Below are 27,555 nucleotides of genomic sequence, written 5' to 3'. Positions count from 1 at the left end.
GCATGTATGAACCAATATCCCTGTTTGTAGGGGGAATTTGACTGAGCAATGATCTGGAGTACAAGAAATTCAGCTTATACATTTACCGGTAAAATTCTAAGTAAATTCAGGATTCATAAGGATTTCTGTGGTATCTAGAATTTCCTCATCTTCAAAACTAATAATAATGATGATAAAAATAACATCAACAGCTAGCACTTCTTTAGGGCTTACTGGGTACCAGACATTACTCGAATCTCTTCATATGTATTGTCATTCAGTCCTCACAACTCTGTGGGGATATTTTATCCCCCGATCCTTCTGTTTTAAGTGTGAGAGAAATATCACTAATAATGGGTATCTTATTATCATCTCTACCTTCTGCTAGCACTCTCTTACCAGCCCCCAACTCTGCCCTGATTACAAGCTCCCCGGAAGCTTATAATCAGTTTTGTTCACTTTTGTATCCTCATTGCCTAGAACAGTGCCTGGCATGTGGTTGGTACTCAGTGAATATTTGTTGAATGAATGAGTTTTTATAGATGAGGAAACTAAGTTTTCCAAGATTACACAGTAATAGGACAATATGTGGCATGGTAATGATTTATAAAGTCTTTGGTGAACCTAGGGTTCTTTTAACTTTTAGACAAACTATCATCAAGAGTGTGAAATGACTGTTAGGCACTTGAATTTGGTGGTGCTTTCCCTTCTAATTCCTACTCCATTTCATGAGCCTCTGGGCCCTGGAGATACCTTACAAATTGAACTTTTTTTTTTTTTCCTCCCATTCTTCACCCATGGAACACAAAAAATAGTTCGTCTTTTATTATAAAGATTTTAATAATATTGTGCACGTGTGCTAAGTCGTTTCAGTCATGTCCAGCTCTTTGCGAACCTTTGGACTGTAGCCTACCAGAGTCCTCTGTCCATGGCATTCTCCAGGCAAGAGTACTGGAGTGGGTTGCCATGCCCTTCTCCAGGGGATCTTCCCAACCCAGGGATTGAACCTGCATCTCTTATGTCTCCTGCATTGCCAGGCAGGTTCTTTATCACTAGAGCCACCCAGGAAGTCCAAGATTTTAATAATAAGAAAGACTCAAATTTGCATTTTATAAATTTTCTTTAGGCTATAGAAGCAGCAATAGTGATATTATAAACTCAAAGGATTCAGTGTCTCCTGTCTTTTAGAAAAGGGGTAGGTAACAGTGAGGTAGGTCATACAGTTGAGACTTGCTTTAAGATTGCACGCACACCCACTCATATCTGCCTTTAAGCTTGATGATTTGTGTGGTCTTTTGTAGGAAATTTAATTTTGGAAATGGTTAGTTAGGCAGAACAGGAATGGCTAATATCTGATGATTGATGGGGGCTCAGGGGAAGAGAAGAAAGGAAAAAAAAGTCTTTGAAGAGTCTCACATAAGCCCTACTGACTAGAAGAAGGGTGGTCCCAGTCAGAGAATGTGGGTAATCAGAAGATGAAAAGTTAGGTTGCTTAACATTTAATCTTTTTTTCTTTCTTCTTATTTATAAAATCAGATCCATATTTCTGTCATTATTTCACTTTATAAACTCCATTGTTATTCCCTATTGGAAAAGAAAAAAGCATTCTTAATTGTGGCTCAGCTGGTAAAGAATCATCCTGCAATGTGGGAGACCTGGATTCGATCCCTGGGTTGGGAAGATCCCCTGGGGAAGGAAAAGGCTACCCACTCCAGTATTCTGGCCTGGAGAATTCCATGGACTTTATGGTCCATGGGGTCATGAAGAGTCAGACGTGACTGAGTAACTTTCACTTTAAACGTTAATTCTGGGTCACAGTAAGCTTTTTTTCCTTCCCATCATATTAATATTATGCACATGTAAGTCTTGGGTTTTTTGTTGTTATATCACCTAAGGTTCTGGAACAGAATGATTACAAATCATTTCCCTTCTTCCCCTGGTGTACCCTTTCTTTTACATTTTTAAAAATAAGGGAACACCAGAACTTCCCTGGTGGTCCAGTGGTTCAGTCTCCACTGCAGAGGGTGCAGGTTTCATCCTTAGTCTTGGAACTAAGATCCCATATGTGGCATGGCACGGCCAAAAAAAAAAAGTGACCATTAAAATAATCAGGGAATACCTCCAACATGTGTTAAAATGCATAAAAAATAACAAATAACCCATGTGCTTACAGGCCAGATTTAATAAATAAAACATTTAGCCATATATATTTTAGAGCTTTTAATTTTTTTGATAGCTAAAGCATTAAAGAGTTTAATTCTCCTTTTTATTGATTTCTAATTCACTCTTCCTTCTTCCTTGAGGTCTCCACTGTTCTGAGGTTGGTGTGAATATCTGTCTTTTTACCATAGAAAAGTTAACTTCTTAATGAATTTTTACCTATGTTTTAATTGAATTCAAAGGAATAGTAACTCATAGTTTCTCTATCGTGAATCATTTTCAGTGTCTGAGGTGTCTGAAATATTTTTCTTCTTGTTGACTTCTCATTACTGGGCAGCAGTATAATGTTTCACATTTGAGCTATTGCTAAGACTGTGTTTTGCTATTTTGGGGCCTCTGATCTGTCAGATGTGATATTAACTGTGTTATATATATTTTGTTAGTAACACTCCTGAAATATCTTTTGGAAAGTCATTTTATTCACCTTCCAAAACCAGGAAGTGAGAGAAAGGAAAAGAGGGAAAGAATGATTCTGTTTTTCCCTTCAGGCAAGTTATCAGTTGAGAAACTGATGTTATGAACCACACAAACTGTACAGGAATATATACTGAATGTGTGTATTAGTAGGACAAGTATCTCAATGTAATAATCCACACATTTTTAATACATTGGTTAAAAATGGTCAGCAGCATGAAGAATTTAACATGATATTACAGCCTCCTTTTGGTTAGTTTAGACATGAGGACAGTGGTCAAGGAGAAAACCTAACAATGACTGTTTGTTTGTTTTTGTCAAAATATGCTACCCAGCTCCAGAGTTTCCTATTTTGGAAAAGCAGAACTGGTTGATACATCTCCATTATATCCGGAAGGATTTTGAAGCATGCAAGGTGAGAGGCTGAAGTGATAGAGAACATGAGAGGCAGGCTTTGATTAAGCATCTGTGTCTGTCACTCAGTTTGTATGGCAGGTAATAACCCATTATTTTAATAATGTGTGAAATCTTGTTTCTTCACATTTTGTGTATTAATTAGCTTTTGCTGTGATAATGCTGCTTAACAAACAACCTCAAAATGTCAGTGGCCTTATTTATTACTCATAGGCCTTCAGATTGGCTATAGGTTGGCGGGGTTTAACCACAGTCTGTGGATCAGGTTCCAGTGTGCTCCATGTGTCTTCTCATTTCAAGACCAGGCTGAAGGAGCCGCTACTCTCTGGGACTTGTTGGTCTTATGGTGGAGAGCAGATGTTCAAAGCAGCATAGTGTTTAACTTTTTGATCTCTGGATAGATGAAAAATGGTGTTTCACTTTTATTTCATAATTCTTGTGGTGAGCTTGATCCTTTGTATATTTTAAAACCATTTGTATTTTCTTTTCTCTAAACTGTATCTTTGGTGATGGTATATATGTTACATGCTTGCTGGCAGAGAATAGTATCATCATGCAAAATATATCCTTGGTATTGTCTTTTTATGGCATTCAGAGCTTTGTAATGCTTTTAAGGTTGTGATTTTTGTACCTGTCACATTTGTACCCACAGCAGTGCAAAGAACTAGCAGTGTTTAGTTCCAATATGGATTTGGAAAGGTTTTTTTTTTTTCTTCTGTGATACTATCCTTATTTCCTCTTTCCTTTATTGACCACTTTTTCTGTTTCCTTTTTTTTGGCTTCTCTTCCTTTGCTTGTTTCTTAAGAATTGGGGCTGTCCCTGTGTACTGTCCTTGACTGTTTTCTCTGCTTATTCTGCACACTTCTTCCTGATTGCCAGATCAGTCTGATGCTTACTGAATGCTTCACAGACATTTCAAATTCAACTTTTCTATAGCCACATTTACCTGCTTCCTTCCATACTTATTGCTTCTCCTTTTTCCCTATCTTTCCCTATCTCTTGAGTCCTTACATATACTCCTTGTCCATGTCTTGTTGTTCAGTTTCCCAGTCATGTCTGACTCTTTGTGATCCTGTGGATTGCAACACGCCAGGGTTCTCTGTCCATCACCATCTCCCAAAGTTGGCTCAAGTTCATGTCCATTGCATCAGTGATGCCATCCAACCATCTCATCCTCTGACGCCCTCTTCTCCCTCCACCCTTAATCCTTCCCAGCATCAGGGACCTCTCCTGTGAGTTGGCTGTTCGCATCAGACAACCAAAATACTGGAGTCTCAGCCTCAGTCTGTCCTTCCAGTGCATATTCAGGGCTGATTTCCCTTAAGATTGACTGGTTTGCTCTCCTTGCTGTCCAAGGGACTCTCAGGAGTCCTCTCCAGCACCACAGCATGAAGGCCTCAACTCTTTGGCACTCTGCCTTCTGTATGATCTACCACTCATAACTGTATGTGACCACTGGGAAGACCACAGCCTAGACTACTTGGGCCTTTTGTCGGCAGAGCAATGTCTCTGCTTTTCAACACACTGTCTAGGTTTGTCATAACTTTCCTGCCAAGAAGCAAATGTCCTCTGATTTCGTGGTTGCAGTCACCATCCACAGTGATCTTAGAGCCCTAGAAGAGGAAATCTGTCACTACTTCCACCTTTCCCCCCTGCATCTGCCAGGAAGTAAAGGTGCTGGATGCCATGATCTTATTTATAATATTTAGTTTTAAGCTGGCTCTTCCACTGTCCTCCTTCACCCTCATCAAGAGGCCTTCCAGTTCCCCCTCGCACTCTGCCATCGGAGTGGTACCGTTTGCATATCTGAGGTTTTTGATGTTTCTCCCACCTATCTTGATTCCAGCTTGTAATTTATCCAGCCTGGCATTTTTCATGATGTGCTCAGTGTATAGATCAAACAGGGTGACAGCAGACAGGTGTCCATGTCTTCCTTTACTTAAAAACACTTGAAGACACTTAACCACTACTCAGAAGTATTGTTTGTTTCTTTTTCAGGCTGTTATCAAAGAACAGCTTCAGGAGACTCAGGGGTTATGTGAATATGCTATCTATGTCCAAGGTGAGTCATATATTTCTTCTCTTCTTGGTAGAGAAGTGCACACTCTGCCTAGATTCTGGAAAAAGAACAACTTATGAAATACTTAAATTCAAGTAAATGTTCCACAAATCTCTTGTTTAGTATTACTGTTTTTTTGAAATCAAAACATAATTATTGTGCTGGATTTGGCCTCAGAAATGACTGTTAATGTTCTGAATGTTCTGTTAAACAGAAATGTTCTGTTAAAAAGCTTGCTACTGTCCTTCACCCCTATTCTAGTTTCTGGCTAGTGTTTTTCAGAATTGTTGTTAGGGTTGCTGCCTCCTGCAGCAATGTTGGGCCCAAAAGAGGCTTTTCGAGAATTCTTTGTAGTCAGGCTAGAAGAGATGAGAAAAAGCTTGAGTAATTTTTGTATGGTGAGTCAGGATGAGGGGAAGAAGCCTAGAGGTATACAGGACAAAGCAGAGAATAAATGGAAGTCATCAGAAATCAAATATTATAGGGACTGAATAATATAGAGATTAGAGGGACTGGCTGGGATTTTACTCTCTGGTGCCCAAGTAGCATCCTTGTTTGCTACTTTCGCACCAGGAACTTTCTTTTTGACTCTTTGACATAAATGAATCATTTTGTTTCCCACTCTGCATTGTAGTCTTCAGATTAATATGCAATTTCTGACATAATTGGTAATATATTAACATATCTAGGACATTGTGGCAAAATAATGCTCATTTATTCCCAATATCACCAGTTCCAGACTTACAGTGCCTCATACTACTTAAGCATGTAAATCTTCTGAAAGCTTAGGTCTAGGAAAAATGATTGATTCTGATTGGTTGCTAGACTGAGAACCAGCTCTGAAATATTACTGCATTCTTTGCCAGCATCTCCTTGTTGGACTTGGGTTTTTGATTGCACATGCCCCATTTGGGTGTACTCTCTGAAAACTATCAGGTGAAGTTGGAATTACCATGATTAATAGAGTATCTGATAGGATCTATAAGAATGTTCTTACAGTGGAAAGTTTCTGGAATAATTTACAAGGCACCCAATTATCTGCCTGTTGGAAGCTGGGAGTGGAGAAATAGGTAGGTCCCAGATACCTTTAAAAAAAGGTTTTAGCTCATCACCAACTTTGCTGCTTGTTTCAATCCATCTGAAGTCATATCTGATTGTATTTTAAGACACAGTTATCCAAAGGGTTTCTTTGGTAAGATTTCCTACTTCCCTCTTTCTCCAGTTTTTCACATCAGGCTCCATTCTTAGAACATGATTTTATTTTCTGTGTTTTCTCTCTCTTGGCAGCTTTGATACTGCGTCTGGAAGGAAATATCCAAGAATCCCTAGGACTTTTTCAGATGTGTGCAGTTCTCAGCCCTCAGTGTGCTGATAACCTCAAGCAGGTGGCCAGATCTCTGTGAGTACTGGCAGTCTGGAGGCCAGGGTGCTGGTGGAGGATAGTGGAAAGTGCATTCTCAGGCTGGGGCTTGCTTAGAGAGAAGTGTAGCGAATTCACTTTGAAGAGTGTGGATTAATTTTGAAGTTTGAGAAAATAAGATAACTGGTATAAAGCAATTGAGTATTTCAAACACTGCATATTCTAGTTTGATAGGAGAGCACTGATAGTATTTCTCAAGTAGGAACATCTTGTGCTTCAAGTACCCTAATCAAATTGCCAACCCATGGAATTTTTCTTGTCTTCTGTTCCAATACTTAGCATACTACTATATACACAGTAGTTTTGTAGTGTTTGTTAAGTGAATGCTCTGAAGGCTCCTGGCTTCTGGCATTCTCTAGAATCTTTTATAAGCTTTTAAGTACTAATAGCTTTACTATTCCAGAGTAATAGAGTGATCTATGGAGCTTCCACCCTTTCTAACCTGCAGTGTCATCGATACCTACACTGTCTTTGCACAGAGGCTGATTTTCCCCTGTGTCTCCAGAATTAGTATAAGGAAAGAGACTTAGTTTGGAAGAGAAGGGCATGTCTCTAATACATGATGATGAAAAATTGTGGCAATTCTTGTTTAACGTGGAATTAATTTGGCTTGTTTCTTGGTCTACATTTATTGTACATTGGGAAAATAAATTACACAAGACTTTCATTAAAACTGGGGCTTCCCCGGGGGCTCAGTTGGTAAACAGTCCACCTGCAGTGCAGAAGACACAGGATACCTGGGTTCATTCCCTGGGTCAGGAAGATCTCCTGGAGAAGGGAATAGCTACCCACTCCAGTATTCTTGCCTGGAGAATTTCCAGGAGGAGCCGGGCAAGCTATAGTCCATGGGGTTGCAGAGTTGGACACAACTGAGCAACTGACACTTCCACTAAAATTGGTATAGAATGGGACCAAGGCCTTGGCACAGCTACCAGCTCTGTCCCTACCAAGAGCTTCTGCTGTTGGTATATAAGAGTCTCACTGGCTAAACCTGCACAAGCCACTCATAAGGAAGAGGCTTCCAAAATTCTCTGCTGGCTGGAACGTGAGTCAAATGTGGGACTAGTGGGGTTGGTCTTATAAAAAACTTTATGTTAATAATTACAGAAAATGTGTTTATTTCCCAGATTTCTTTTGGGAAAACATAAAGCTGCCATTGAAGTATATAATGAAGCAGCTAAACTTAATCAGAAAGACTGGGTAAGTAGGGAACTTTGTTCTTTGTTATTAGTAATATGCTGACGGTTTCATTTATCATATAGCTATCATTTGTATTTATTACTGAGTTATTACATGCCAAAACTGTCTTTATTTTATCCTAACACTTGATTGATGATTTGGGCTAGGTATAAGATCAAAAATTAGGTTTCTTCATAACTCAGCAGACAGTGCTGCCAAGCTTTCTTGGTCTAAGTGTTGTTGATGAGTAGTCTGTTACTAGTCTGATTCTTGTTGATAACCCCACTCTCCTGTCTAGAAGCTTTGAGGATTTTCTGTTTATTATTGGAGTTCTGAAATACCAGTAATAGTTGTCATGATGTGTTTCTTTTCTTTTGCATTCAGTTGGCTCTTTCACTTTGAAGACCCTTGCCTTTGGATAGAGAGGTGGTTTTTTTTTTTTTTTTTTTTTTTTTGAGCAGTTTGATTATTTTTTCCTCTCCATTGTCTGTATCATTTAGGGATTGTGTGTAACTGTAACAAAATATTAAACACTGACTTTACAAATTACCATTTTATTTTTTTCTTATGTAACAAGAAGCCCAGGAAAGTAGTTACTGACATTGATTTGACAACAACACTGAGACTTTTTCTTCATGGCTACAAGATGGTTGCTACAGCTCTAACACCACATCATTATTCTAGTAGGGAGAAAGAGGAGGCAACAAAGAGAAAAAGACATAACCTTTGTGGAGAAAGTATAACTTTCCCAGAAATTCCCGACAGACTTCCACGTACGTTATATTGACTACCTGTTTTGTAAAGAAGAATGGGAAATATAGTTTTCAAGTTGAACACATTGTCACTCTAAATGTAATTAGGTTTTTGTTAGTAAGGTAATCAGAAAGAGTGAATATCAGGTAGATAACTAGCAGCTTTTGCCACACAGTTTTCTACTCTCTATTACACGTGTTCTGCATCTGTTCTCCTTGTCTTGTAACTTGCCTCTCATATTTTCCACATCCTTGTCTTTGCTGTACAGAGATATTTCCTCAATCATATCTTCCAAGTCATCACTTTTGTTTTTAGCTATATTCATATTCAATATTTTTTATTTCAGTAATTATATTTTTAATTTTCAAGAACTCTGTCTTTTCTTACGGTTGCCTCTTCATGTCTGTGACCCTTTGAAGTTCTCTTCTGCGTTCCACAATTATCTTTTTCTTCCTCTCTTTATTTTGGTTTTTTTTTTTTCATGCTGATGGTTTTTTCAAAATACCTGTGATTCTTAGAAAGATATATCTAAGAATGAAGGAGATTCTTAGATATATCAAACAGTGAAGGATTAGATTGATTAGTAGAAAGAGCTAGCATGGGTTTTGCCTGCAGTTCTTACAGTCCTGTTATTTTTTAGATGTGTTTGTCAGTCACTTTTCTGCTGCAGATCTGAAGACTGAGATGTTTAAGTCTTTTTGCCATTGAGTATTTTATAGCCACAGGCCAAAGTAAAGCTACAGATAAAGGAAAAGTGAGTTACTCTTTTGTTCATTTAGTCACTTTTTTCAACAAGTGAATGTCTGCTGTGTGCCAGGCACTGGGCTGCAGATGCAAAAGATGGATTGGTGGTTTATGGGACAATCAACCCAGAAATAAGGAAGGAAGAGAGGCAAGTTAGGGGAGAGGGTGGTGATAACAAATTAGAATTAAATCGTATTTTCAGAAGATTATGGACATGGTGAATTGTAGCTTCTGGTAGGATATCTAAATTGAGATGTATCCAATACATGGCTGTATATAGAAATCTGAAGCTCAAGTGTTCTGGGATGATCCATGTTTTGGAGTCAACACAAAGGTGATGATTAAAACCATGAAATTGGATGAGATCACTCTGCAGTGAGCTGAGGATGGAATCCTGGAAAAAACAAGTTTGAAGGGCTGAGCTGAAGAGAAAATGAGTCCATAGAGGGAGATAGAGAGGAAGTGAGACAGGTGAGCTCAGGGATGGGATTGGGGGGGAAAGGGAGAATGTTTACCAGTCTGTCCAGTTGGTTGAAAGAGTTCATTTGGTATTACTCATCTGGGATAACAAGTCCATTGGTGCCAGTAGAGGTGGTCATTTCTCAAACATCCATTCTCTGTCCTGATGCTTCATGAATGCCTGTGGCCTGTAGAAAACCTGTAGCTCTACTTTCTTGGACTCATCAGGGTATTCCACAGTCTAGCTGCAGCAGGAGAATAATAATTCCTCTTGCCATGATCTCATTGGAGCAGCTGTTAAGTAGGGAGGATTTCCTGTACTTTTAGATGAGGAAGCTGAGGCTTTTGGAGATGGAGTGACTTGCTGAAGGGCACACAGTGAGGTAATGGCAAAAATGGTCCCAGAATTCAGGTCTAGAATCCAGGATTCCTCACTTTAGGCCTGTAATTTTCCCACTGTATCAATTGCCCTTGCAGGATGTCTGCTGCATCCTCTCACCCCATGAAAAACAGAACTTAACTCTGATTTGTTCTAGTTTTCTTTACAAATTCAGAAGTTTCCTTGGCTGTCAGTTTGTTTAAGGCATATTGCTGCTGTTTTGCCAAGTAATAACTATGGCAAATATTTTCAAAAGGGTAGGGGCATTAGTTACCTTCCAGGACATTAAAGGACAAGTAGACTATATTTCTCCTCTCTCCAGCTCTGTGTGTACATTCTTAAAGGGTGATGAAGTGGAATGTACTTGTGGAGTTGGAAAGAGGAGAATTACAGCCCTACTTTTAGAGATAGGCCTGGGTTCAAATCCCACTGCTTGGCAATATGTGGACATATTTTGGGTTGTGATTTAAGAAAAATTTCTTGTAATGTGAGTCATTTATCAGAAATTGGAACATGATTCAATATCAGATATTAAGCAGTAACTAATTTTTTTTTCCCCAAGTATGATAATGGTATTGTGGGTAGATTTTAAAAAAGAGAGATCTTATCCTTTGGAAGTACATACCGAGGAACTTCCCTGGTGGCTCAGTGGTAAAGAGTCTGCCTGCCAATGCAGGAGACACAGGTTCAAGTCCTGGTCTGGGAAGTTCCCACATGCCGAGAAGCAACTAAGACCGTGCATTGTAACTAGTGAGCCTGTGCTCTGGAACCTGGGAACCACAGCTACTGAGCCACGGGGGCCTGCGCGCCCTGGAGCCCGTGCTCCGTGACAGGAGGGGCCGCCGTAACGAGTAGACCGTGCAGCAGAGAGTAACCCTCACTCGCCACAACTAGAGAAAAGCACGGGCAGGAGTGAAGCCCCAGCACAGCCAAAAATACATACATAGACAATAAACATTAAAGAGAGGAATACATACTGAAATGCTTGTGGATAAAATGTTATATTATCTGGTATTTGCTCACAGAAGTAGTGGGATGGATGCGGGGGTATGGATTGGATGGTTGTTGGAGCAAGACAATGAGTACGTGGTGATTCTTTACATATTATATATATTGATATTCTTTTTTTTTTTTTATTTTTTTTTATTTATTTATTTATTTATTTTTTCTGTTAAACAATGATTTTTATTGCTTTAGTACAATAGACAAATTTATGCAACCAGGGCAGAAGCTGTGGATGACTCGTATTTCCAGTTGGGGGGCAGGACTCGTTTGGTCTTGTAGTATCGAGCCAACCGGTGAATACGGCTCTCAATCAGAATCAGACGGAATTTAGCATCTTTATCCTTTCTGTTCCTCTCCAGATGCTTTCGAACAGCAACAGCTTTCTTAATTAAATGATAGAGATCCTCGGGGAGGTCAGGAGCAAGTCCTTTGGACTTAAGAATTCTCAAGATTTTGTTGCCTGTCACAAAACGTACTTGTGCAACACCATGAGAGTCTCTCAGGATCACACCGATCTGGGAGGGAGTCAGGCCTTTCTTGGCCAGTTTGTAGATCTGCTCCTTCACGTCGTCAGAAGTGAGCTTCAGCCAGGTGGGGACGCTGCGGCGGTAGGGCAGAGCCGACTGGGACAAGCCCTTCCCGGGAGCGTGCATGCGACCCATGATGGCGGCGGTGTGGCAGCAAAAGGCTCTTTTTTTTTTTTTAAATAGTCCCTTCTTAGCAATCTGAGACCATTTCTTTTCTTTCTTTTTTTTTTTTTTTTAACATTTATTATTTTGGCTGCACTGGGTCTTTGCTGCTGTGCTCAGGCTTTCTCTGGTTGCAGTGAGCAGGGGCCACTCTTGATTGTGTGTGCAGGTTTCTCATTGTGATGGCTTCTCGTTACAGAGCACAGATTCTAGGCATGTGGGCTCAGTAGCTGTGGCTCAGGAGGCTCTGGAGTGCAGTCGCAGTAGTTGTGGCGCATGGCCTTAGTGGTACCACAGCATGTGGAATTTTTCTGGACCAGGGTTTGAACCAGTGTCCTCTGCATTGTCAGGCTGATTCTTGGCCACTGGACCACCAGGGAAATCCTTTTCTTTCTTTTTATCAGCTTTATTGATATATAATTCAAATACCATACAATTCACCTAGTAAAAGTATATGATTCGTTGTTTTTTAATATATTTACAGAGTTGTGCAATGGTCATTACAGTCTTACTTTATTTATTTATTTATTTTTTTCCCGCCCCCCCCCCCCCCCGTCCTTACTTTATTTTTATTGGAGTATAATTTCTTTACAGTGTTGTGTTATTTTCTGATGTATAGCAAAGTGAATCAGCCATACGTATACATATATCCCTTCTTGAATTTCCTTCCCATTTAGATCGCCAGATAGCATTGAGTAGGGTTACCTGTGCTATACAGTAGGTCCTCATTAGCTGTTTTTTATAGTAGTGTATAGATGTCATTCCCAATCCCCCAATTCATCCCTGCCCCCTCCCCTCCTTGGTAGCCATACATTTGTTTGGTATGTCTGTGTCTCTGTTTCTGCTTTGCAAATAAGTTAATCTGTGTCATCTTTCTAGATTTCACATGTAAGTGATATTATATAGTATTTTTTTTTTTCTCTTTCTGACTTGCTTTACTCTGATTGACTATCTTTAGGTTCATCCAAGTCTCTGCAGATGGCACATTTTCATTTTTTTATGGCTGAGTAATATTCTGCTGTATATATGACCATGTCTTCTTTATCCATTTCTCTGTTGATGGACATTAGGTTGCCTCCATGTTCTTGAAATTCTTTAAGATTTAAAACTAAGAAAAAAGAAAAATCCTTGTGCTGATGCTTTCTGTATTAAGCAAACTGCTTAACTTCTCTGAGCTTCAATTTCCTTATTCCTAAAATCAGACTTGTTATACTTATGTTTCAGATTTGCTAGGAAAATTAAAGTAATATATATGAAAAACATCTGGCATAGGATCACTGATTGCAATTTTGTTGTTATTTTAGGCAACTTGGAAAACATTAAACAGTTGTCTCTAAGACCTTGAAGGTTCATATTTCTTCAGAGAGGGACACTCCTGGGTCTGCATGTGCTTCTGCACTTCCTCACTTACTGTTTCCCAAGAGCAGTTTCCTCACCCTTGCCTCTTCCTTTCTTTAAAGCTGCGTTAAATAAAAAAAGATTTAATATAATGGAGTTAAAGAGATTATATAGAACACAAGGTCAGGAAATACAGATTGGTCTTGCAGTGAACTAGAACTGGAAAGCCGTCAGCAACCAAGTCAGCTTCTCTGCATTTCTGCTGTTTTTTTCTTTCTGTAGATCAGAGGTTGGCTTTTTTGGGGGGAGGGGGTGAAGGTCAGGTTAGTATATATTTTAAGCTTTGCAGCTTTATACAGTCTTTGTTGCAATTACTTAACTCTGAAGTTCTATGAAAGAACCATAGAGGATACATAACAAGTGGTTGTGACTGTGTTCTAATACAACTTTATTTACAAAAAGGGGCAGAGGTTGGATTTGTCCCCTTGGTTGTAGTTTGCTGACCTGTGCTGCAGACTTCTGCAGATAAGCCCCAATTACATATCCAATTACATATCTGTAATTGGAGCCAGTCTGCAGAAGCCTGCAGCACAGGACCATGCAGGAAACCTGGATTTGATCCTTGGGTAGGGAAGTTCCCCTGGAGAAGGGAATGGCTACCTACTCTAGTATTCTTGCCTGAAGAATCCCCTGAACAGAGGAGCCTGGTGGGCTACTTACTGTCTGTGGGGTCACAAAGAGTCATACAGGACTGAGTGACTAACACTTTCACTTTTCACATATCTGTACTCCATCGTAGTGGCCTCCAGATGGCACTGTCAGCCTCCAAGTCCATATCACCTAGTGCGTGAATTCCTAGATTCCTATGAGAAGAAGTCTGACACCCACACCCACACCCCTCCTTAGAGCTGGAGAAGGAATTGTGGTAGTTTCTTCTGAGAAGAGGGCACAAAGGGTTTGTTCTGTGAGCAGCTCTAAGAGAAAAAAAGGTATAGGAATGGGCTGGGTATGCACCCAAAGGTACTACATAGGCCCAGGAAGATCACCAGTTTATTCTGCTTTTATCTCTTATAATCTGAATAAGATTCAAGTGAAAAACTAACCATAGTGCATATTTTCAAGCTTAAATATTGTCAAGCAACAATAATCTCTAGATGCCTGTTCACACTCTAAAATTACTGTGGAATTTACACTTGTTTTCTTTTCTTTTGTGTGTAGGAAATCTGTCATAACCTAGGAGTTTGCTACATTTATCTGAAACAGTTCGACAAGGTAATCTGTAGAAATGGTGGTGGTGGTGGTTGAGCAGTTGTCTGGGGATTTCACTGAGGGTACACTTTTTACACAGGTCCCATGGATCATTTTGTATTATTCCTACTGCTTGCAGAGACTTTTAGAAGTAAAAAATGAAAGTTCCATATACGTTTACTCCCATTTTTATTCTCATTTGTCACATTTCATCTGATTTTTTTCCCCCTGCTTTTAACAAGAAAGTGACAAATTCTAGAAACAGAGGAAACGGCAATCTCATTTCTTTCTTCCTCTCTTATTTTCCACACCTTAGTTTAATTTTCCAGAATAGAAACACAAATGTTTAATAAAATTTAAATATAAAAAAGTGGATCTATAAGTCTTAAAAGTGTAATTATGGCCAAGTGAGCTATCTTATATTTCAGTTTTCAGGTCATTGGAAATGTATTTTTAATCTAAAGTAGTTTGACGTGAGAGTTTCCGTTTTTAAGGTTATTTTCCACGTGAGATTGTTATATTTCATTGTGATTAGGCTGTAGTGCCCAAGACTCTTATGATCAGATAAAACTTTTGAGCTCACTCTGATACTCAGATAAAGGGGAAAAATGTATATATCTTAACTGAGGGGTAGACCAAATTATTGAGAACTCTAAAAGTTAATGACAGTGGGGTTGGTCAGTTTCCTTCATAATGCTCCCACTTAGTGACTGAAGTTTTATTCTCTTTTCTCCAGTGCTGACAGGACTGAGAACCTGAATTAGTTGATACTCATTTGATAATATTTAATATGTACCAGTTCATAAACTGAAACAATCTAATCAATCCCTCAGGGTTAAAAAAAAAACAAAACAACTGTACATCAGCATTTGAGGTGTGAGAATAACTTTTGCTCTTCTGAGATACATAAAAAAATACCTGTATCTGTGCAAATACAATCTACATATTTAGTTGATATTTAGTCGATTAGGTTTTCTGGGCAGATCTGACTCTTCAGTGTTATATACTTGGTTAGGAGGTTTTTCTCTTCAGAGAAATTTTAAGCAAGTACATATCTATTCATGGGATTATTCTGAGCCAAGAGAGAGCTGGATTTGGTTTTTGGTCAGACCTGAACTGAGGAGGAAAATTATATTTAGATTTTACTGTAAAGCTAACAGGCTAAGCAAATACAGTAGTTGGCATTTATATAAATACTTGTTGAATCAGTGAAGGACTAAACAGCCTTTATCATCATCTACAAGATAAGCTCTAACAGAGCAAGGAGTTTTCTCTGTTAGCTTTGGTATACTAGTACCTAGAGCAATAGGCACTCGATGATACCTACTGAATGAATAAATGAGTATTCATTCATTCATTTATCCAAATATTGGTGAGGAAAATGAGGTCCCCCATGGAGAAGGGTGTGCAGTTGGTCAGTGGTGCAGCTGGGGTCAAGTTTGGGGCAGTACTCTCTATGTACCATGATATCCTTCCTTGACATATGGAATATGAGTCATGGAATGGATATCAAAAAGCAGGAAACACTCAAAAAGGTTAATCCTCTTGTACAAGCCCCCCAAGTGGCACTAGAGGCAGACATTTCATGTTTCCAGCTGTCCTACGAGAGCACAGTTTGGGTATGTTTTAGTTTTTTGGGCGATGGGACATTTGCTGAAGTGTGATGTTCCTACTTGAGTACAGCAGGAGCTCTTTCTTTACATTAGCCGTACAGTCATTGTCCTTTCCTGATTGTGATTTGGTTCTCTGTACTCTGTCAATCTTGTTAGGCACAAGACCAGTTGCTCAATGCCCTACATCTTAACAGACATGATCTGACTTACATAATGCTGGGCAAGATCTTCTTGCTGAAGGGAGACTTGGACAAGGCCATCGAAATCTACAAGAAAGCAGTGGAGTAAGTGTGTTGGTTCCTTTAGAGCAATGAGAAACTAAAACAAAAATGGGAGCAGACGTGATCTCTCATGCCTGAGAGAGGACATGTGTGACTGGTTACACATTGTATGAGTTCTGTGAGTTAGAGTAAGTGTTAAGCTAAAGTTTAGAGCTCCCAGTGGCTTAAATAAGGCTGACTTGTTTCTTTTTCACCTGTCAGTGTGGATGGTCCTGGGCAGCTCTCTGCTCCACAAGGTCAGTCAGGGATCCAGGTTCCTCCCCTGTTAAGCCATCATTCCATAGGTTGTTGCCTAGCCCCTGTTGATAATGGAACTGACTGGCATTTCCAGTATGGTATTGTTTCTCCTTTCTAGGAAATCTTTTCTGCCTAGATCTTGTCTGGTTTAAGTGGGATAGCTGTAACAAAATGCCTTTGTCTCATTTGTTTGGTCACTTTATAGAATGCGTCCTCTGGTTCAAGGCAACAAAGTCTGTTATTCCCGATAATAAGACTTTGGACTAAACTTAGACTTTGGACTAAGTGAAATTACTCTTGTCTTCTACCATGATAGTAACTTCTCTAGTTACATTAGTCACAACAACATTGCTTCTGGAATTTTTTTCATATTTTATATCTAAAAAGACATAAAAAATCCTTTGATTTGTTAGGCTGCGAGAAAGACTTCTGTCATCAAGAGGCTACTTTTACAGGGACAAGTAGGTAGGCCATATGTTGAATCTTTGTGGTGCTGAGTGGAAGTCTTGACCCCTGACCCCTACATTCAAGACATTGGCTGTTTGAGCTTAACTCACATTAATTACATTAGCTTACACATTCTTCCATGGAAAAACAGACTGGTTCCAAATAGGAAAAGGAGTACGTCAAGGCTGTATATTGTCACCCTGCTTATTTAACTTATATGCAGAGTACATCATGAGAAACGCTGGGCTAGAAGAAGCACAAGCTGGAATCAAGACTGCCAGGAGAAATATCAATAACCTCAGATATGCAGATGACACCACCCTTATGGCAGAAAGTGAAGAGGAACTAAAAAGCCTCTTGATGAAAATGAAAGAGGAGAGTGAAAAAGTTGGCTTAAAGCTTAACATTCAGAAAACTAAGATCATGGCATCCAGTCCCATCACCTCATGGGAAGTAGATGGGGAGACAGTGGAAACAGTGTCAGACTTTAATTTTTTGGGTTCCAAAATCACTGCAGATGTGACTGCAGCCATGAAATTAAAAGACGCTTACTCCTTGGAAGGAAAGTTATGACCAACCTAGATAGCATATTAAAAAGCAGAGACGTTACTTTGCCAACAAAGGTCCGTCTAGTCAAGGCTATGGTTTTTCCAGTGGTCGTGTATGGATGTGAGAGTTGGACTGTGAAGAAAGCTGAGTGCCGAAAAATTGATGCTTTGGAACTATGGTGTTGGAGAAGACTCTTGAGAGTCCCTTGGGCTGCAAGGAGATCCAACCAGTCCATCGTAAAGGAGATCAGCCCTGGGTGTTCATTGGAAGGACTGATGTTGAAGCTGAAACTCCAATACTTTGGCCACTTCATGTGACGAGTTGACTTGTTGGAAAAGACCCTGATGCTGGGAGCGATTGGGGGCAGGAGGAGAAGGGGACGACAGAGGATGAGATGGCTGGATGCATCACCGACTCGATGGGCATGAGTTTGAGTAAACTCCTGGAGTTTGTGATGGACAGGGAGACCTGGCGTGCTGCGATTCATGGGGTCGTAAAGAGTCAGACACGACTGAGTGACTGAACTGACACATTCTTATGGTGTCTGGCTAAGGATTTAAGTCACTGAAATCCTCAAATGAGAATTTGGAGGACAGCTGAGCATTTGAAGCCTTACTGAGATGATAGAAACCATTGTTTATGGCCCACAGCTTCAGAGAGAGTAGTCATGTTTTGGTAGGGGGAAGGGTGCCACTAGAATCATAGAAATTACCTACTTGGTTGAGGAGAGGAAGGTGATCAGAATGGGAATTTATGGCAGAAAATGAAGAGCAAATACTTGGTTGAACTGAGTAAGCTCTATCTGGCCAGCTCAGGCCTCCCCGGGCAGGGGCTTTGCCCCTGTGACTCTGGTCTCCCTATAGTAACCTGCACCCTACCTCATTCCTTAGAAGCAGGAGATGTTCTTTACCTTTTGCCATTTTCGCTGTTGAAACTGTCTAACGATCCTGTAGTTAGATCATCTCAGCTCAGTGTTGCTTTTGTTTTGGGACAAAGACAGATGCCAGTGAGGGATTGGAAAGGCAGACAATCTTTTACTTAAGCCAGTGTTAAACTCCACAAAGCCAATGGCCAGTTCTTTCCTAGAGCTGGTATATGTCTTTCTTTTTCAGTCTGTCTGTTTAGTGTGACTTTTTTGTTTAATGTGGAGAGCAGGGTATCAGGGGCCTTGGGATCCTAAATTACCCAGGAAATAATTACGCTGGCTGGCATTGTGAATACAGTGAAAACAACAAAAAATCTCACAAGAGGGAAGTAGCTAAAATCGTGTGTGTTCTAGACTGACTTGGTTTACAGGGCATTATTCTTGAATTCTATTAGTGTAATTAAGACAGTGGCACAAAATATTCCATAGGTTCTGAGGACTTTGGCTGTAAGAAAAGGTCCTGATAAAGGAGTCTGGGTTCTAAGTCCCATTTCTGTCTTGTTGAGCAGTCCTCCCTATAGCCGGGTTGACGTACTCTTGAAGGAAATTCCCAAATCCCTTTGAGAGTTCTTATGGGGAGTGGGAGGTGCAGTTACTACGTGTGTATCTCAGTATTGCTCATATACATCTTGGTTTCCTCTGAGCATCTCTTGTGTTGTAGGTTCTCACCAGAAAATACAGAACTTCTTACAACTTTAGGATTACTCTACCTACAGGTAAGAGGACTTTGCTTATCCATGCATTGATGTTAGAAGTGCTTTTGGGGACTCCCCTAGTGGTCCAGTGGTTAGGAGTCCTTGCTTTTACTGCAGGGACACAGGTTCAATCCGTAGTCAGGGAACTAAGATCCTGCAAGCCACACAGCCAAAAAAGGAAAAGACACTGTTGGGTTTGTGTGTTGTGTTTCCTGCATTTTTACTTTAACACAATTTACTAAAGGTCATAAGAAGCACATAAATTTTACTCTATACTTGATACCCTTTGTCTGCTAAAGGAATGAACTTAATTTTCAGCATGCAAATCAGAAGCAAATACACCTGTTTGAGCCTAGTCTTAACCCAACCAAAGAAAGAACATATATGAGAAACAACTTGTGGTCAGGGAGACTGGCGTTTTGTGGTCGAAGTACTGTGGTGGTATTAGGGCTTTGGGGCAAAGGCCATTTCCATTGTTCCTTCTTCCCAGCCAGGTTAGGGTTAGAGAAGGCAAAGCATTGTCTAGAATAAAAATCCTGCCTCCAGCTCTGCCTCTGTGGTGTCCTTGTTTCCTTTTTCTCTAAGGAGCTTAATCCTGGCCCTTCCTGGGCTTTGGCTTGGGAGGTTGGCCCCAGGGGAGAGGAGGCTCACCAGCCTGTTTCCTGCCAGGAGTCCTTAGTCTGTGACCACACCAGTATGGCAGAGATCGTTCCTGGCAGAGAGCTACTTTGACCTTATTAGGGGACAAGTCAGTGAAGTAGGAGGGAAAAGAAATGTGGGGCCCTTAGTTTTCTAAGAATTTGGTATCTGTAGCTTTTGTCAGAAGAGCCCAGAAAAGTCAGGGTGTATTTGTTGAGGCTGTGGTTGGCCAATCTCCCTAATGCCATCTCCCCTGATGTAATTCTCTGGTTTGCTTTTTTCCAAGCTCGGCATTTACCAGAAGGCATTTGAACATCTTGGAAACACACTGACTTATGACCCTACCAACCACAAGGTATTGCTAGCTATCAAACCCCAGAGCCTTCACACACAGGTGGTCCCACTGCTCCTAGAGGTGATCTGGCCCTAGAATGCATTTCAAATAGCCAAGAAAGTACTTTTTTCTTAGAAAAGTATTAAGTAAATGTGGTTCTTATTTGAAAATATTATAAATTGTCAGTGCTCTGCTTCTTATCTTCTAAAAGAGCACATTTGTCATAATGGGCCTGTAATTTATACAGACAGCAGAACTGCAGTGGTGGTGAAGTTGTATGTGTTAGTTAGGAAATTAGAGCCTCCACATGCTGAAATGACCTTCAGATTCCTCATGAACCGGAGACTACAACTCTTGTCCAGTTATGACTTTGGGGATGAGAAGATCATTGTGTGGATAAGTCATTGAGGGAGATGCAGCCAAACAGGCTTGTTGTTAAGGGTACAGACTCAGTCCTTTCTTGGAAGTCATATTAGCCTGACTGAGAGACATGGAAAGCTGGACTGAGGAAGCCTAAAGCTGACTCACCATCTGTCCTGTGGCAGAAGGAGCTGCATCTTCAGAGGCCAGCGACAGGTGCACTTGAGTCATCTAGAGCACTTGGTGTGTACCAAGCAGGGGCGGCAGGGTTAAAGGTGGTTTTTACTTAAAGGGCCCTGATACTCTAAGGTAGTGACTTCCCTGGCTACAAGTAGGAAACAAAAGAGCTAGGTAGTCAGAGACTTTTCTTTATTACAGCAAAGAGCCACAGTGTGGGGCGTGAGAGTGTTCTTCTTGAGCGTTTGTTCCAGTGGATGTATAGGTCCCTGGAAGATGCTTTTCAATCCCATCAGTGTTGATGGGCCTACTGAGTGTCTAGACTCAGGAAGGCTACTTCACTCTGACAGCCTTTTGAGAATGACTAAATTATGAACTTTCCATGTTTTCAGGCCATCTTGGCAGCAGGCAGCATGATGCAGACCCATGGGGACTTTGATGTTGCCCTCACCAAATACAAAGTTGCAGCATGTGGTGTTACAGAAAGCCCTCCACTCTGGAATAACATTGCAATGTGCTTCTTTGGCAAGAAGAAATATGTGGCAGTGAGTGTCTCCTCCTCTTCCTGGTTTGTGTTCATAGTTACTGGGTCTGCTGAGCTTGCCCCAGCCCCTCACCAAGTGCCCCCTCACTCTTGCAGGCCATCAGCTGCCTGAAACGAGCCAACTACCTGGCACCTTTAGAGTGGAAGATTCTCTATAATTTGGGCCTTGTCCACTTGACTATGCAGCAGTACGCATCCGCTTTCCATTTCCTCAGCGCAGCCATCAACTTCCAGCCGAAGATGGGGGAGCTCTACATGCTTTTGGCTGGTAAGAGACATTTCTGTGGAGCAGCCCTCTGCAGTCTGTAATGAGGGAGAACTGAATTAGGATCATGGCAGGCCAGTAGTTAAATATTCCATAGAAGCCATTCCCTTGCAGATCCCATAGGTGTCTGGATGACACTCGTAGAGTCTGAAGAAATATGAAACAGAAAGATGACAGAGCACCTGGTTGCTTCTCACTCAGAGGCCGGCAGGTTAAATAAGGTTCATATGTGGTTCATCTTTTAACAGTGGTATTCCTTTGGCTTGACAGTTCATATATTGAGTCCAACCATGTTCTTAGTTATCAACAAGTGTTAAGATCGTGGGCTTTAGATATCATCAGGTGTTATTAAGATCCTGACTTTAGTGCTTACTGTTAACAGCTGTATCTCATACGGTTGATGAGAGGATTACATGATTAGAAAATCAGTGAATGTTAACTTGGTTTTGCTGTCATTATATAATTAGTCTTTTATTGTTGTTAGTGTAATACAAAACTACTGACGATTCTTTCTGGGGGATATTTCTCCTTACACGAAATTTACTACATGTTTAAGAGCAGTTTCCATGTTCTCACTGACAGTCTTCAGGGGTTTTTTTTTTTGTCATTACTGTGGGGTTCTATATAAGTAAATCGAGTGGTGATTATTTGGGGGCTGTCTGAATACAAAGATAGCCCAGTCATAAAGGGATACAGGGTTGTAAGTAAATCACTATAGGGCATAAGCAGCAATTCTAGAACAGAGTAGAGATGGTCTTCACACTGAGTTTTGAAAAATAAACTGCAGTTCAGTGGCACATAATGGCTGAGAAGCCCTTGAGGAAAGGCATGCAGCTGTGAAACTGCAGGCAGCACCCGGCAGGTAGTGGTAATAGTGTGGTAGATAGAGCATAGTGGGAGGTAAGTCAGGAGAGGTGGTCTGGGGTCAGTGTGGAGGGCTGTGAGTGCAGAGCTTCTGTTTCCCAACTGTATTCCTGGATCTCCTCTAGTGTCTGGAGGAAGTAGATGAATGGTTGTGGGGGAAGTGGAGTGGGCATGGCTTCCAGAGCAGCTCTGTTACTGTCTGGTTTATAGATCAAGCTTCCAGAAAATACTGATTAAAAAAGAGAGAGTGTTCTATTGCTTTAAAAAAAAAAAGTTTAAAGATCATAGTTATAAGTGGTGGAGAACAGTGAGGATTCTTGAGTAGGACAGTGAGGTGGTCAGATCTGTTAGCGAGATCCTGGGTTAGCGAGATCCTGGCAACACTGTGGCAAGTAGATGGAGGCAGGTGGACGGCGTCCCCGGGGAACAGAATGGAAAACCTGACATGACTAAAGCCAGGGCAGTGTCACCAAAGAAACTAAAAAAGGGAATTCATGGAACCTGGCAATGGATTAACTGGAGAGGGGACTGTTGAAGATGACACTAGGAATCCAAGCTGAGTGACTTGAGTAGATGGTGGTGCTAGGAGCTGAGAAGGTGCAGTAAGAGTTACATGTGTAACATTTCCTATGTTTTCATGCTGGGCTCTTCAGCCATAGCATTCACTCTCTCTGTTGCAGTGGCTCTGACCAATCTGGAGGATACAGAGAATGCCAAGAGAGCCTATGAAGAAGCAGTCCGCCTTGATAAGTAAGCTGCCCTGCTGAGGATGGTGTCAGGGGGCTAGACTCCGCAAAGCCATGAGGTGGCGCCAGGGCCCCGGTGTTGCCCGAGTCAGCCCAGGTGCTTGCTCTCCACATGCCTCTGTGCACAGCAGGTCTGTGTGGAAGGACGTGGTTCCTGAGCACAAGCACTCAGTGCTTCAGTGGGACCTGGCCCTGGCTCTGAGAGACCTTGCTGTGGCATGGAGATCTGTTAAACTAGTTTTGTTTCTGTATAATGATAAGGATTTGTTGCAAAGCCCCAGCTTCACAGAGTCCCTGTTCGTCTGTGCAGGTGTAACCCTTTAGTGAACCTGAACTATGCTGTGCTGCTGTATAACCAGGGCGAGAAGAGGGGTGCCCTGGCCCAGTATCAGGAGATGGAGAAGAAAGTCAACCTACTCAAGTATAGTAGCTCTCTGGAATTCGATCCGGAGGTAAGTCTTAAATCCAGGAGTCATTAAGCAAGCTGTCAGGAGACTTTTAAATCAAGCCCAAATAATCTAGATATAATGTATGTTTATGCCTGTTTTGGCTTTGATGTTCCAAGCAGCATGAATTCTTCAGTTAAGGGCCAGCTTGAGAAAAAACTTTCCTGAAAGAAAATAGAGGAAATTTAAGCTTACTGAGTTGTATCTATTATTGGTAATACAACTCATTTATGAGTTGAGATCTGTGTCTCTTTGTAGCTTCCTCCCACTTCTCCTCACACAGAAAAGGCAGGAATTTAGTCCATTAATGCACCAAACTTAAAGAATTTCCATGCCATCCACTTAAGGCAGTGTGTTCTCTGCTGTTTAAGAATCATTTCTTTGCAATCAGTACTTCCTCCCTCAAATGGTAGCAGACACTATGTCATCTAACCTCGCCTGCCTGCTAAAGGCCTAGGATGAGGCTTGTCTCTGCTTGTCATACCTGTGACTTTTGTTTTTCTTCCTTCCCACATGGACACAAGATGGTGGAGGTAGCCCAGAAGCTGGGAGCTGCTCTACAGGTCGGGGAGGCACTGGTCTGGACTAAACCAGTTAAAGATCCCAAATCAAAGCACCAGACTGCTTCAACCAGTAAAGCCGCCTGTTTCCAGCAGCCTCTGGGCTCTAATCAAGCTCTAGGACAGGCAATGTCTTCAGCAGCCACATACGGGAAGCTGCCCTCAGGTAGGAAGCTACACACCGCTGTGGAGACCTATGGGAACAGCCACGTGTGCCTGCAGAGATTACAGCTCTGAGTGAGGCTTGTGCGTTTCAGACTCATAACATGTCCAGTGTAGTGCTGCCTAGAAGGGGGAAGAAAGCCCAAGGGTGTCCAAACTGTCTCTTGTTTTAATTTTTTTTCCCCCAATTTTATTAGTTGGAGGCTAATTACTTTACAGTATTGTAGTGGTTTTTGCCATACATTGACATGAATCAGCCATGGATTTACCTGTTTTCTTAAGGCCATTTGTGTAAAAGTTCCCAGCTATTGGCAGACTTAGGTGGATGGTCAAGACACTGGGTGTTCACGATCTGCAGGTTTAGAGATCCATTATGGTATCCTTTGTTATGGAGTCTCAGTTTAATTTTCACTGCCTTATCACAAGTCAGCATGGCACAGGTAATGAATGATTTCTTTTAATAAGGTCACTGAAGGCCCACCTGACTGACTTTATCCAGTTACGGTCTTCCTTCACAGCTGCACAGATATGCCACAGTCCTACTAATCCCAGAAAATAAGCTTCGAGAAGAAAAATGGTAACTGCATTTTGATTTCTTCTGGAACCAGGGCACTGAGAATTCAAGCTGTTTGTTTTGTTACTAGGTGCTGGAGGAACATCCCAGCTCACAAAGCCACCATCCCTTCCTCTGGAGCCAGAGCCCACTGTGGAAGCACAACCCACGGAAGCATCAGCACAAACCAGAGAAAAGCAGGTGTAGGATGACCCTGGAGCTGGGCTTTCTTTGGCGAGGACCTACCAGATTAGGAAAGGTCCCATGACACAGGCAGCATATACAGGAACGTGTGATGATGATCACCAGGATGCTGAAGCCTTCACAGTCCCTGGCTGCGCCATGAGCTAGGAAAGAGGAGATGGCCCAGATGAGTTCTCTTAAGAACTGAGAGCAAGGCTTTGGCTCTGTATGTGGTGCCAAGAGCCAGCAGGGCACGTGACACTGTTTGCTGTGGAAAGGATTTACCTCCCGCTGACTGAGCCCTTTGTGGAAGAAAAGTCTGAGACAGACCTCTGCTGGCATGACAAGGCCTTGGCTTAGCTGAGGTGATCCTTGGGCTGTGTGGTAGGTATATTGGCTACCAAGGCAAACACAAATCTTGAATTAATAATCCAGTTCTAATAGTAGAAATTAGAAGATGGAAAAAAAAAAAAAAAGCTCTTTAAATTGTGGCCCAGTCTATTGAGTATTTAGCTGCACTTGCCCAGAAGAATCCAGAAAAAGCCCCTATAGGCTTGTTCTTGAGTGAGGTTAGAGTGCAGAGCCAGATCATGTCAGTATGAAAAGAGATAAAGGGCTGGTCTGGTATCAGCACCAAGGACTGGGGAAAAAAAAAAGGAGGAGCTTCTTAAAACCTCCTCAGTTAAGACATTCAGTGATAGCACTGACCAGATGCTAGCAATACATTATATATCCTTTTCAGAATAAAGATTATGTATCATCCCTTTGGGAAAAGTTGTATAAGGGATCACAATAAAATGTTTCTGGAAGAATCTTGTATCTGCCGAGTCTTGGGGCTTCTGGATTTCTAGTTTCTCTGTTAAGAAAGGAGCTATTCCGATTTCTAGTATGGTTGTTACTCATGTCATCACAATTAGAAAAATGAGGCTACATACACAATCACAAATATAGACATGGTTTTAGATGGCTCAGATTAGAGGCAAGAAAGAACTAGCAATGGGAAAAGTGCCCTTCTTACTGAATAATGTTAATACAAAACAAAGTAGAATTCTGGAGTGTGTGATTACAATGATTATTTTGTTCTTAAGGAAAAAAATCAGCACTGACTGATAGTTAAGTGGCTCACAATGGACCAGTCCTCCCACAGACAACAAACAGTAACCAGTAGGTAAATATAAAGTACGTAACTGTTCCAGGTACAGATTATGACATTATATATATAACTATAAAGATTTTCATATTTTACTAATTTTAAATAGTTTGTAAAAAGTTAATGCTGTATATATTACAATCTTTAGAGCAGCCATTTGAAAGAAGCATAGCTCAAAAGACAGTAGAGAAGGGGAAAAAAATGGAACAAAGAGAAAACAAATGGCAAACTATAAATCCAGTCATATCAATAAAATGTAACTAGACTTAAAAATGTAACTGGGCTAAACAGTTAAAAAGCAGAGAATGATAAAAAACCTCTTACTGTATTAATGTTAGACAAAGTAGAGCTCAAAGTCAGGGGTGTTACCAGAAAGAGGAGCATTTCATAATGATAAAAAGTTCAGTAGAAAAACAATCATAAACATGTATGTACCTAATGATACTTCACAATACATTAAGTAAAAGTTGACAGAATTAAATCTATATACTTGCATATGTTAGCAATTTTTCTTTTAGCATTTGATAGACAAAAAGTGTAAAAGAATATATTGGCCAGCTTGACCTAATTAAACACCACAAGCAGTAACTACAGAAAATACATTCTTTGCAAGTACACACAGTACATTTAGCAAGACAGACCAAATGCTGGACCGTAAGTCTCAAAAGTCAATAGACTGAAATTTACAGAATATGTTCTCAATACACAGTGTAATTATATTAGAAATTAAAAGGAAGATATCTATTACAGAAAACAGCATATTTGGAAATTAAACATATGCTTGGAATAACTCATAAGGAAGAAATCAAAGAGAAACTAGAAAATAGTTTGAATAATGAAAACAAAATTTGCAGGGTTCAGCTAGGAACTATGCTTAAAAGGAAACTTACAGCTGTAAATGTTTCTATTGTAGCAAATGATTGTTGGTAAAGGTTTCTACCTTAAGCTAAAAACAGCAAAATAAACCCCACATTTCAGGAATTATTAAAGAAAAATCTAAAAAGGCAAAAGTTTTACAAAAAAATGCATATGGCAGAAAGTTGACAAATCCCTAGCTAAACTTAGATAAAAAAGAGACAAATTACCAATATCAAGAATGGAAGAAGGGATAGCATTATAAAGAGACTATAAGACATTAAAAAGAGAAAGGAATGTTAGAAGGAATTTTATGACAATAGAACTGGCAACTTGGATGGAACAGACCAAAACTGAAACAAGATGAAATGTAAAGCCTTGAGGCCTATCAAAGAAATTGAATCTATAAATCAAAAGCTACCCTTTAAAGCAAACTCCTGGCTCAGATGATTTCACCAGTGGATTCTATTAAACCCAATCTTACAAAAATTTTTAGAAGACAGGGAGAACTTTCCATTATGCCATGAAGAAAACAAAAATCTACAGATTGAGAATATATTCTAGAAGAATAGATTCACAAAATACATCTGACAAAGGACTTGTATCCAGAAAATATTTTAAAAAAACTACAACTCAGTGATGAAAACTATTGGGTTGGTGTAAAAGTTC

At 40.6% G+C, this 27,555-nt stretch overlaps 2 protein-coding genes and 1 long non-coding RNA gene across 4 annotated transcripts in view; 1 reads left to right on the top strand and 2 right to left on the bottom strand.

The window, feature by feature from the left end:
• The window catches only part of BBS4 (Bardet-Biedl syndrome 4), a 48,624-nt gene extending 22,544 nt beyond the window's left edge, over window positions 1-26,080 (top strand). Inside the window, exons 3-16 of one of the 2 annotated variants that reach the window (XM_061157925.1) lie at window positions 2,949-3,028; window positions 5,027-5,090; window positions 6,375-6,486; window positions 7,635-7,707; window positions 14,272-14,325; window positions 16,071-16,198; window positions 19,015-19,069; window positions 19,974-20,042; window positions 20,951-21,103; window positions 21,199-21,370; window positions 22,912-22,981; window positions 23,288-23,429; window positions 23,948-24,149; window positions 24,790-26,080. In XM_061157925.1, coding sequence (XP_061013908.1) covers window positions 2,949-3,028; window positions 5,027-5,090; window positions 6,375-6,486; window positions 7,635-7,707; window positions 14,272-14,325; window positions 16,071-16,198; window positions 19,015-19,069; window positions 19,974-20,042; window positions 20,951-21,103; window positions 21,199-21,370; window positions 22,912-22,981; window positions 23,288-23,429; window positions 23,948-24,149; window positions 24,790-24,905 — 1,490 coding nt within the window. In that variant the 3' untranslated portion in view covers window positions 24,906-26,080. The remainder of the gene's footprint in view (window positions 1-2,948; window positions 3,029-5,026; window positions 5,091-6,374; window positions 6,487-7,634; window positions 7,708-14,271; window positions 14,326-16,070; window positions 16,199-19,014; window positions 19,070-19,973; window positions 20,043-20,950; window positions 21,104-21,198; window positions 21,371-22,911; window positions 22,982-23,287; window positions 23,430-23,947; window positions 24,150-24,789) is intronic. The other variant, XM_061157924.1, reaches the window with a different exon arrangement.
• LOC133067423 (small ribosomal subunit protein uS15) lies at window positions 11,184-11,713 on the bottom strand. The gene has a single exon (XM_061158507.1). The coding sequence runs from the start codon at window positions 11,686-11,688 to the stop codon at window positions 11,233-11,235; it is 456 nt and encodes a 151-aa protein (XP_061014490.1). The 5' UTR covers window positions 11,689-11,713; the 3' UTR covers window positions 11,184-11,232.
• LOC133066645 (uncharacterized) lies at window positions 21,266-25,047 on the bottom strand. Its single transcript, XR_009695176.1, has 3 exons — window positions 24,945-25,047; window positions 23,395-23,587; window positions 21,266-21,405 (listed from the first exon to the last, which is right to left on the bottom strand). It is a non-coding gene; the product is annotated as an uncharacterized LOC133066645 (long non-coding RNA).
• Window positions 26,081-27,555: the final 1,475 nt, after the last annotated feature.

Source organism: Dama dama, chromosome 12 (genome assembly GCF_033118175.1).
Source record: "Dama dama isolate Ldn47 chromosome 12, ASM3311817v1, whole genome shotgun sequence".
NCBI lineage: Eukaryota > Metazoa > Chordata > Mammalia > Artiodactyla > Cervidae > Dama > Dama dama.
This window is presented reverse-complemented; position numbering and strand designations above follow the sequence as displayed.

What these genes read in the sequence shown, in the direction of transcription:
- LOC133067423 (XM_061158507.1), bottom strand. Translation starts at nt 11,688, where the DNA reads ATGGGTCGCATGCACGCTCCCGGGAAGGGCTTGTCCCAGTCGGCTCTG.